We start from the raw sequence: 12,232 nt of genomic DNA on the forward strand, positions 1-12,232 counted from the left end.
GAGTACCCGGAGAGAACCCACGCATGCACAGGGAGAACATGCAAACTCCATGCAGAAAGACCCCGGCCGGGAATCGAACCCAGGACCTTCTTGCTGCAAGGCAACAGTGCTACCAACTGCGCCACTGTGCAGCCCTGCATATTAATCATTAACAAAAAAAACAAAAAAACTGAGACTCTGTTTCTCTGCTGACCCTTTAGCTGAGAGATGATGATAACAGCAACCATATTCAGAATAAGTTAAATGTCTTAAATCAAGCTGCTGGTTGATGATGAACATACAAAGCAGTCACAAAACTTTTTCCATCTGGATTTTTATTTTTTATTCTAACATTCTGGCCAATACAAATTGGAGAAACTAAGACTTGTCATGTTGTGGAGAGGCGTTTTTTTTTTTTGGATGTTACTGGCAAGCTGGTTGGAATTGATGGGGAAGCCGAATTGGGTTACATGAAGGCCAATCTAGACTTGTGTCTCCAACATCCAAAATCAAAAACTGGAAATTGCAAACTGAAACAACATTACCAAAAATTGATGGGGTCTGAATGCTTGAACTACTCAGTTCTCAACAGGAAAGTCTGCTGCTATCTACATAAACCTGGGTTACCATTGACTTGACATATCTGTTCATTATAAAAGGTGTTGAGGTGAGAACTAAGAACGGAAAGTGAGGTGATGGATATTTGGATCAAGAAGCGAGAACAGGTTTTAGACAAGGGGAATAGCTAATGATTATAGGAAGGTAGTTATTGTAAACATTGTAATGTGAACTTCCGCAGCCTCTATCTCACCTGACCACCTCCAGACCAATCAAGAGTCCGTCCCAGTGATCCCCAGCTGCAGACGGGGATTTAATAGCTCAGGAAGGCAGTTGGACCAGTCAATATCTGGCTTGGTGTGCTGAAACCCAGTTGTGTGAAGTTTTACAGCACCTTTTCAGCCTGAGCTTGCACCTGTTGAGAGTACTAATGCTTTATTAAAAAAGAATAAATTTACAGCTTTAAATCTCTACAGACCAATACAGCTCACTTTGAGCATAATGGAGATATTAAAACGATATATTGCCACACATCAGGTGGCGTGTTGGACCTACACAAGACTACCAGCTTTATGTGTGGGTAATGTTATAATGTATATGTTGAAGAAGGAACTTTTTTCAGACACATCCAACTTCACATTCCTTATTTTTGACAACTTCTCAAGCACTTTTCAGTTAAATGGCTAAATCTGATTGTGAAAACCTTTGCCTTCTGGAGGTTGTCAAATAGGAAGGAGGATTACCAATTTTTCACTTCTTCTGACAACTGGAGAAATTTAAAAATTTCATCAAAGTCTGAGCAAGTATTTCTGTAATATTTCCATCAGCAGAGAGAAATAAATGGCTGACTCAACTTCACTTGAATCATATTGCTGCTTGCGTGATTAAAAACAGCCTTTGAACAAGTTATCAGTTTTTTGAAGCTTCATCTTGTGACTTTTTGTTCTGCTATTTTTTGCAAGGTCATTGGTCTCTGTTGAGTCATCATTTATCACTTTTCATATGTTCTGACTCATATGCTGCAGAATTTTTACTAGAAACCTGACTGCTTCCAAGTGCACATTCATTCATGATGTAGGTTTGGGATGACTCTCATTCTGCTCTGAATTCTCCCACTATTCAAACATAATCAAAGGTTCTCCTCCTCCACTGTTAATTTCGGAAAAGTGACTCATGCTTAAAAGAACAAGTTTTTTTTTTTTTCCTGGAAGTCTTCCACTTTTTTCTATAAACAACTTTAGAAAATTCAATTGATTTTGAACATTTTAGAAATTGCTCTAGTTTAATCCAAGTTAAATTTTACAAACAGTAATATTGAAATTAAAAAATGTTTTTCAATTTTGCATGTCCTTTAGTGAAAGAAGTATTTGACTCTCTAATCTAAGCACTTTGTCATCACTAAAAGTAATCAATACTATTTTCTTTGTCAGACTCCTCATATTACTAGATGTTTGTTTCTCTTTTTACCTTGACAGCAGGTAAAAACATACCATACAGAGTAGTCAAATGACAATGTGAAAAGGTGATACATCTGCAAGGCTGGGGTAAAGACAGCCGGTCAGAAGTTATAGAAGATATTCATGGGGAGCCATTTTTCTGGCCACAATTACCGACTTTACTGTACTGAGATGTTAATGACAGGGCCATGTACCATAAAATCCTGGACAACAACCTTTTTTGTTAGTCAGTACACTTATGATGAGTCTTTTTAGTATCACAACAACCCAAACCTTTTCCACAAGACAACAAAGGATTGCCTAAAGAAGCACATTAAGGCAAAAGAGAGACAAAGCTGCTCTTTGGATGGGATTCTTCTTGACAATCTATGGAGGAAACTAAAGCTTATAAAGGATTTAGGTTATTTTTCCTACTCTGCCAGGATCCATTTTGAGATGTATGCAAAGAGAGACAAAAGTTGTACATTTAAATAACAGTGCAAAAGGTTACATGTGAACAGTTGAACAATCAGGGAAAAATAAGCATAAAGCCAAGAAGTATACTCTAACAGACATAACCTCATTTTTTACACATTTATTTGAGGGTTTAGGGGTGTAATTAAAAATGTGCTAATGATGTATGTGTTGAAGAGGTGTGGAAACACATTAGCACACTTGCTAATTAGCACATATGTGTTAGACCAGCACCCTTGTTGGATTTCTTTTGGTGAATGCTGCAAATAATTCTAAAACTAATGTACTGTATAAGTTAAAACAAAAAAAAAATAAATTAATGTTTTTTCATACACTGCTGTAAAGTGTTACCCTGTTGTTGCAACACAATTGGCCTGAATCCCTTACAACATATTTGTGCTTAATGATGGATAGAACAATTAAAAATAAAGACTTCAAAAATTTGGGAGATGCTTTTGTGATTAAACATATTCCAAACATATCTCAAACAAGATTTTGCAAGTCTTATCAGGGCATCAACCTTTGACCAGCAGATGGTGCAACCTGCTTGTCCAGTCAGGTCCCGCCACCATTTTGCAGTTTGGTGCGTGTAGACATGCCAAGTCTTTCCTGTTAGAAATGAGCTTAAGGTTCATAGATTTGGCTTGAAGCAATCATCAGTACAAATGTATTGGTTTGCATTTACAGAATTATGCATTTCTGTAACCTGGTAGGCAAATAAAGTCTATGCAAGGCAGAAGTTTACATAAAAAACTTTTAAAACTTGTATTCATGCAAACTCCCTGAAGTGTCAAATAAACAAATAACAAATCATTTTCATTATACTTATAATTTTATTAATTTTCACTGCACATGTTCAGGGAAACACATGTCAATATGAATTTGTTACATGAATATCTATTGCACTATAGATATCTGTTATTTAAAAATACATGTCATGAAATGGTATTAGAATGGCATGGCACCAAGACAGTATAAATCTCTTTTTCATATAGTAGAGTTTGGCACATTGCTATTAAAAGTAGATCTACCAAGACACAGAATCATGGGCACACATCATGTACAGTACTTGACACTCAAAAGCCCCACAGCAAACAAAAAAGCAACCCGCCTACAAGAATGATTAATTTACAACAGATAACGGGATCCACCACAATTCTGCCCCTATTGAAAATCAAAAGCCTGTTTTGAAGGAGATTAGCATTTAGCCAACTGGCTGACAACTACAGATGCCAGAAAAGCGATAATGTAATCTGCACGTAGCAACTGCCAAAATCCATATCATAGCAATGACTCAGATGATCTTCTTAGGTTGATTATGTCAGCAAGTTCAGGAAGTTATGTAAATCTTAAACCTAGCTGTAAGTGTTGTTTAAACAAGTACTAAAAATATTCTGGGTGATTAAAAATGTTGGGCAATGATCAATGGAGAATCGATTCCACCCTCAAATCATGTCTTTCCTTCATGTGAGCAAACAAATCATGTAAACTAAACTAAAGATGTAAACAGTAGTATTGGCTTCAAACATGACATTTTTGATAATTCATATTATACAATGTTGATTTATTTTTTTCTAGTCTACCAGCAGTCGCTGGGAAACTGAAAACTGTCAGTAGAAGCAGAAGGTTAATGCCTCAATTCCACATAGCATTCTGCATGTATTAGAAGGGAACTTGTAGCTGAATAATTGTGAATAGATCCTCTTATGTGGTAGTTTTCAAGTTTGAGTTACTACATTTACTTCATATCTGTAGTTAAAATATATTTTTACAATTTTTATGTAATTAATGTTAACACGAAACCTTAATTCAAACATTGTACACAAAGATTCCCCTTGACTACAATAATATATTTAAAAACAAAAACAAAATAAATAATATATGTATCTTATAATAAATTATAAGACACTGCAATAGGAATGTTTTATATAAAGAATATAAAGTATTTTTGATCATTATTAATATTCATTAATGCGGCAGATTAACTATCATTTGTTAATCTTTAGCTTAAATGGACACTGAACGCAGTCATTCTGTAGTTAAAGTATGTTTGTACATTATTATTTTAATCTAATTATGTTTCTGGTCTTTTTAAATGACTGGTATTAGAGTTCCTTACTAAACTCTGATCACAATGATTGACTGCTTTTAATGAATTTAAGTCTGCCATAGTTACAGCTAGCCATGTGGTCACCCAGCTATCCTTCAAAAACTACAGCCTAATATTGTGTGCAGGACAGAAAACCAATATTTTACACCTGACACATTATGTTGACTTTTCAGCAGTGCAAGAAAGACTGCAGCTTTTTTTTTTCATATTTTTCCAAGCGACCTGATCCGAGAAGTGTGCTTAGACAGATATGGAGGACAGCTGCAGATAGTGCAGCTAAAACACAAAATTTTAAAATGTTCAAAGCAAAGTGTTCAGTTAAAAAATACCTTTTTTTTCAGTCTTCCTTGTATCATGTAATGTTATGAGCTGAATGATCAAAATAACAAAGAAACATGCTAGCATTAGCCTAGCACATTAGCAAACATTGGCAGCAGGAGTATGATTTTAGTTTATTAAAGACTGTAGCTGTAAGTAGGACTCATAAGTGTTTGAAAACATAACACTGTCCAGAATGAACTAATTTTTCATCAACGTATCAGTCACTGTGGAAAAAAGCAGATACTGCTGTATTGGGTATGTCACTGGTGACACAGAGAGGTAATACTGATGAGGTAATACTGAGGAAATGTACTGGTTTTTATTATGGGCTTGGACTCTATATAAAGTTTTTTTTTTGTGGCTCTTCTTTGAACTGGAGACAAAAAAAATTCAGATTGAGAAGTCACTTAGTGTCAACCATTAGCTGAATTGCCCTTTTATGAATCTTAATATTATACACTAATAATCTGCATGGCAGCTAAATCTTATCTAATCTCATATGGTTTATTTGAAAGGCCATAAAGCAATTGAAAGCATGGCCTCCCTCGAAAAACTAAGTGTCAATGGACATCATTTTTAGGAGTATTTCAGTTTGGCATGACATAGTTCATATTTGCATATTTGTCTTAGAATATTTGATGCCCATATGTCCTGTTCAGATGTTTCTAAAAAGAAAAAAGAAAAAAAAAAGCTTGGTTATCCCACTAACAAATTATCAACCACATATTGTCAAATATATTTTTTTGGCTTTCACTGTATCTACAGTTACATGTTATGATAGAAGGGGGTGGTTACTTTCAAGTAGGTTTTGAGCTGTTTTTTTTTTTTTGTTAATAATCAGTTTTCGGGATACATGAAAATTCATGCCCCAGGCTCAATCACCAAGTTGGACCACATATCCCACTTTACTCTGCATCTTGTGATAACAGCATCTCTAATCTAATCACATAAACACATACAGCAACCAGCAGTTAAAATTGCAGCATAAAGAGGTTATTTGTAAAATTGCCTCAAGCAAATCCATGATTTTTGTTTATTTTCCGCCAAAACTCTGCGGCAGGTTGGAGTAAAACAGCCTGTTTTAAATGTTGAGTAGCAGTTAGCACTTGGCTGAAGGCTAGAGTGAGCTTCCCACCATGGCGCTGACAAAGAAAATCACACACAGGATTACCATTAAACCTGAAGTGATTATTCGTGAGTTTGCCTGTAAGGAAGATCGGTGTTCCAGTAGTACTTGGGTTTTATCAGACACAAAATGTTATTTGTCGTAAGGAAGGAGGGAGTTTTCAAATGAACATAAATGAAGCAAAAAGCACCAAGTGAACTTTCCCTTTTTTTTACCCTTTTATGTCACAGTCAGTGGCTCACATCTGGGGACAGCAGAATGCACGCAACTAAATGAGGAACACAATGCTGTGTCACACACATGCATTTTCACAGTGGAGAAGAAGATTGCAGCCCGCATCTCTAATGGCCTAAAATAAATTCTTTAATAGAAAACATGACAGGCTGGCTCTGTTGTCTGATTAACAATTAATGACATTTCTGCCACTGTGGAAGGCTGATCTCAGACAGATTTATGTGCCTTTAGTGAATGATAATACTCCATTGCCTCAATGAAGGACTCGTTAATCCAATACATAATTCATCACTGAAAAGGTTTAGCACAGTGTTTGATATTTTAGGGTTTATGATTATGTTTTAGTATTTAATAGCAATATACACCAATGTATTTTTTTCACCATTTTTGTCCACGGTCATAAAAATTAAATTAAATTAAATATGATGCTCCAGTGATTGGATTTAAACACTGCCTCTTGTTTCCGATAGAAAATGCTCCTGTTCATCTGTGATGGCCTGGTAAGCACAAGTGTGAACTCCTTACACTCAATTAAAGTAAATGGTCTTAAATTACCAGACCAGGAAATGATCTTCTTTGAATTATTGAAGCCTTTTGTTTCAGAGATTTAAAATAAAAATATAAAAATACAGCGGCTGTGGTTAGGTGTCGCGTTCAAATCAATAAATTATCAAAACAAATGTTTATATAGTTAGGCAGCAATGGTAGAAATCAGTATTTGCAGAAAAAAAAAAATCCAAAACACATTGTCAGTTGGTAAGCCTTTTTTCTTCTCCTGGAAAACTATAAAATGTACGTGAAATATATGGTTTCACTTAGTTTGAACTGTTTCTGTGTTTATCTAAGCATCTTTACTGAAATGATTATAGCATAACGTCTTGCTCACAACTTTAGGCATTGTCTGGTACAGTGGCGGTTTTTGCATAAATGTTGCATGGCACAGAAACAGAATTTAACTATGTTTTTGAGAAAGCTATGAATCCAACATTTTTTGACATATTTTATTGTTTAAAAGTACAGTTTCAGCAATTAAGTCAGTCTTTTCAAGACTCTAGTGTTTTTAAATATCAGTAGGTCAAAACTGATTTGAACAAGACAACAAAAGATTTCAGGTTATTAGGAAAAAAACTGTGATATAGCCCTTTAGTTTGGAGCTGAACATCATCAACTGGCTGTGGTGCATTACCATGTTTACTCACAGTGCTTAAACTGTGCACAACATAGGAGGGCAAACAGTCCCCATTGACATGCAGATACACAATAAAAACTCAATCTGGGTGCAACTAACAGAACAGGACAACCTTCCTCATGACAAAAGGGCAACCTGGGCAAAGAGCAAATTCACCCATATCAAAAACCGCCACTGGTCTGGTATAAAGAAATCATTTTTCATTATTTACAAAGAAAACTGCTCCTCTGACCAGGAGCTATGTGTTCTAATTTCCCAATTTTGACGTACATTAATGGATTGTGGTAACAACATGCCATCATCTACTTAAAAAGATCACTATCTCTGTACCTAACTTTAAATAAGAATGACATTTAATTGAATATCACAGATTATGAGGACAGGGTAAATGAGAGATGATGGCATGATGAAAGGAAAAGAGCAATGCATGAAGCTGTGAACAAGGCAAAGTTATGTTGTTTGAAACCATCTGCTGTAACATTGCTAGAAACTGCCCAGTCTGAGGAGGAAGTGCAGAGACACAGTGATGTTCGAGGCCCATCCTACTTTCCATCTAAAAGCTGTCACTTCCTCCCAGCCACATTGTTAGTCTCAGCTGCACTGAACATTTTCCCAAGTCCAACTGAGTCTGCAGTTTTCACCCTCAACTGCAAAATTGTGCTTAGGAGTCCATGTCCCAAAGTATTAAGGCTTTTAAAATCTCAATACCAGACATTTTTAGGTTTCAATGAGCTTAGACAATAAAGTTGAACAAGAGGAATGAAGAGATGTAATAGCATTATTAAAGGTTTACATATCCACAAATAAGCACAATCAAGGTAATTTCAAAATATGTAGAGAAAAGTTTAAAAGAATTGGCCTGGTATTGGTGTTTTTTGCCCAACTCACTGGATATGTTCATCTTTTTTTAGTAAGAGAAGAAAGGTTCGCAAAGCACCACATCATGGTTGAATGACATTATTAGTCAGCAAAGTTCTGAATTTTACAGTTTTTATCCCATGCAATCAGTTGCAGCTGTAGATATGTTATTTTTGACCAAGATATCCACCTTATTTTTAACAGAAATATAGACACAAATGGTGTTTTTTGTGCGTGACTTTTGGTCAGGCACTTCCGGCCGCTGGCTAGCTAACTTACTGTTCACCGTCTTCATAATAACTAACTTAACATTATGGCTTTGAGAATATCCTGGTTCAAAGGAAAGAAATACTTGGAGCAGAAGTCGTTAAGTCACAAACCAGTTTCTAGAGCTGAACGTGGATGTTTGGTGCCCTATGACCTTCATCCCCTGCCAAGGGATGAGGAATCCCTTTGCCTGTGGTTAAAAGCTTTAAATTTGAGAGCAACCGTATGTTTGCTCTTTTCATTTGATGGACACAAAATCAAAAGAAGACCGGGCAATGAATGTATGTATGGAAGTATATTTATATGTATGGGTATACACGCCTGAGTGTGCTCTAAGAGTAAAGTGAAAACATTTATTCTTTACAGTACTGTCCTTACTGTATATTCACTACCAGTAAATGGCACAAGTTCAGCAGCAAGATGGGGAAAAAAAAGAAGAAGCAGCTTACAAACAAAATGAAGTCTTGCTTTAATGTAAACTGTAGGTGTGTTTCATTGTCATCCTCATCTTTGGGTAAAACATGTTTGTTCTCTATTCAATGAAGTTTCTCGTATCAGAAAGAATATCCCAAAATTTTACTTAAGAGTAGCAATGCAATATAATTATTTCAATGAACAATAATAGAGATGATGGACTTATGTGGTTTTTGTTTTGCAGAAAATTAAACTGAATTACAATCTAATTAAAACAAAGACGCATCTTGTAAGTTAGCATGCACTGAAGTGACAATTTATTAGCCTACCTTCCATAATATCACCAATGCATGACTTCCCCTCACCTGCGACACAGGAGCACCTGGCCATCTCCGCACCAAGTGACAACACAAAATAGTTAAAAATGTCCTCATATGTTAAGTGAGGTCACTTCTTCATATCATCATCCCACTTGTGAAATGTTTGAGGGTGCTAACTTGCACCCTCAAACAAAATTGTTTGTTCAACAATTTTAGGAAATGTACCCACAACAAAGTTCACAAGTTTAGCTAAGCTGCTGTTAGTTAGCCCAGGAAAGTGGAGAAATGAAAGGGTCACAGAAAAACCGGAACCTGGACCTACATTTACTTCCATGTTCAAAAATAAGGTGGATAGGATAGCTTGAACTTTTTTATACTAATATATTTCTTGATAAAAACCTAAATAAAAAAAGGTTCAGTTGTCAGTGCACAACCTATCCATGAGTGCCGGTGCAATGCAAACCTAACTCCCACAATGGCTCCTTGTTTATCCTGTCAGTTGGAGCCACTACAAAAGAGAAGATAGCATCAGTGTTAGCTATAGTTAATGAAGCCATAGGGTCACCACAGCAAGCAGGGCTGAAAGGCCCAAGATGGAGGCAAATGAAGCAGATAAAAGCCTCCCATCATTCACCAGCCTGAAGGAAACAACTTCCACCTTGAATCCGTCCTCAGTGGCCATGCAGCGGAAGACACCTTCCTTCAAGGGAGTGTTAACAACCGGGCCCAGTACGCAGAAGTCTCCGGAGAACAGGCACGGGTAGTTCCTTTGGCAGTTGTCCTTCTCCCAGCGGTAGGTGGCATGAAAGGAGTGAACCGGGCAGGGCAGAAACACGGTGGTGTTTTTTCCTTTCACCACAATCTCTCTGGGCGAAGTTTGCCGCAGCTTAAGTGCTGAGTAAAAACACAAGTAAGTTATTCTATTAATAGTTCAGCTACTCAATTATTACAAGGTTTTTAAAAAGAAGGTTTTTAAAAACCTCTCAAGTATTTACACCTCTTAAGCTTTTTCCCATCTTGTCAGCTTAATGTTATTGTACTATTTTGAAGATTTTATACACCAGTAAAAAGTACTTTTCCCCCCCTTACAGATTTGTCCTATTTTGTAAAAAATAAAAGTTTTAGATCATCCATTGAATGTTAATATTAAACAGAGATAAGGTAAATAAGAACACACTTTAAAATTCTGATTTTATTTATTAAGGAGCCCTTTAGGGAACAAACTTTTGCATTCCCTTGCAATATTTTGCGTTACCTCGCAATAGGTTTTGCGTTCTCTTTCAATAATGTACTGATTAGTTCATGAGGCATAATTGAATACTGTAAGCTTTTCATACGGTGGCCATTATACTTTCTGCTAATATATAAGGATTTCGTAAGGTTTTTCCCATGTATGTTAATATCTCATTGTGAAATATCTGACATAAGCGTGCAGTGAATAAATCAATTTTCAATCTGTGTTTTGCACCAAAGATTTAAGAATATCAGGCTCATTAAATGTGTATATATTTGAAATTTTACATTTGTGACTGTATACAAAATAGACCAGCAAATATTGCAGTAAGCACATTGCGAGGGAATGCAAAAGATTGTTTTTCCCCATCCGTACTTTATGAAAGGAAAAAAAAAACTAAGCCAAAGAAAAAAGGTACTAATGAAAGTCAAGAATGTATTGACGAGATCACAAAAAGGCCCATATCACTGGGCAAAAGCAGCATCAACAAAAGGGTTGTGAGGTAATGTCTTGGCCTGTCTCTCTCATTTGCCAAAAACAGGTAATATACTTTGGGCTGGCAAAAAGTGGACAACTGTCTGAGCCTCTTACAAGATGCCCCAAAATGAAGGCAAATGACTTGCTAACAGCCCTAAACAGACTGTTCATGCTGAAATATCCCCAGTGGAGCTGAATTAAAGCAGTTCTGTACAGAGCAGTTGGCCGAAATGTTTCCACGGTGATGAAAAAGTCTCATTGTCTGATTTTATAAATTGTAGCCATCAAGAAAAGCACAGCCAGATTTTAGTTTTAGGGGTGAATAACTTTGTCAAATAGACCCAGATTAGATTAAACAGCTCTTTCTTTAAATAAGTGAGACATAATTTGAAAACTACTTATTGTACTCCATCTGGTTGGTTTTAATATTAAAATGTTTGATTTAAACATTTAAGTTGACAAAAAAGGAAAAAATTGAAGGAATCTGAAATGTGAGACAAGTTATTTTTTTTATTTCATGCCACCCTGTCCACATTGTAGAACCACCTTTCACAGTAATTACAGCAATTGAAATTCCAGACTGACAATATGTTAGAGTTATTGCCATGCTGCTCAAGTCTCAAGTCTTTTGCAGCCCCTGACAGGCTTTGATTCAGGGTCCTCGTTCCTCCTAGAGGGGATGGTGTCACCAAGGTGATGTTCAGTGTTGGATTTCTTTCATTAAAGATCTGCTGTTGTTGTATGAACCTTCCAGACCTCTCAGGTCTTCCGGTTCTGGTCTGCTCTGCATCCCCAGAACCAGAACCAAACGAGGAGAAGCAGCTTTCAGCATCTATGCACCACAAATTTGGAACAAACTTCCAGAAAACTGTAAAACAGCTGAAACACTGACTTCTTTTAAATCTCAACTAAAAACCCACCTGTTTAGAATTGTATTTGAAATGTAATCAATTACAAATTTATGGATAGAACTTGACTTAATGCTTTGTTTTGATTATTGATTCTATATTGCATTGTGTTTCTGTGTTTGTAATGATGTAAAGCACTTTGAAATGTCTTGCTGCTGAAATGTGCTATACAAATAAAATTTGATTGATTGATTGATTTCACACTTTGTGTTTTATATGTAGGACATGGTAATCAATTTGTTTTCATTTAATTACATCACATCTGTCCAAATGTTTGATTTCCAGTTTCTGAAGATCTAGCACCTATTGATTGATATTGTTTGCTAA

General features: G+C 36.0%; 1 protein-coding gene across 1 annotated transcript in view; it reads right to left on the minus strand.

Annotated features, from left to right (window-relative positions):
- Positions 1–5,502: 5,502 nt before the first annotated feature.
- LOC114140274 (semaphorin-7A) overlaps positions 5,503–12,232 on the minus strand; it is a 52,293-nt gene continuing 45,563 nt past the window's right edge. The window contains exon 14 of the mRNA XM_028010041.1: positions 5,503–10,180. Coding sequence (XP_027865842.1) covers positions 9,831–10,180 — 350 coding nt within the window. The 3' untranslated portion in view covers positions 5,503–9,830. The remainder of the gene's footprint in view (positions 10,181–12,232) is intronic.

Source organism: Xiphophorus couchianus, chromosome 3, assembly GCF_001444195.1.
Source record: "Xiphophorus couchianus chromosome 3, X_couchianus-1.0, whole genome shotgun sequence".
NCBI lineage: Eukaryota > Metazoa > Chordata > Actinopteri > Cyprinodontiformes > Poeciliidae > Xiphophorus > Xiphophorus couchianus.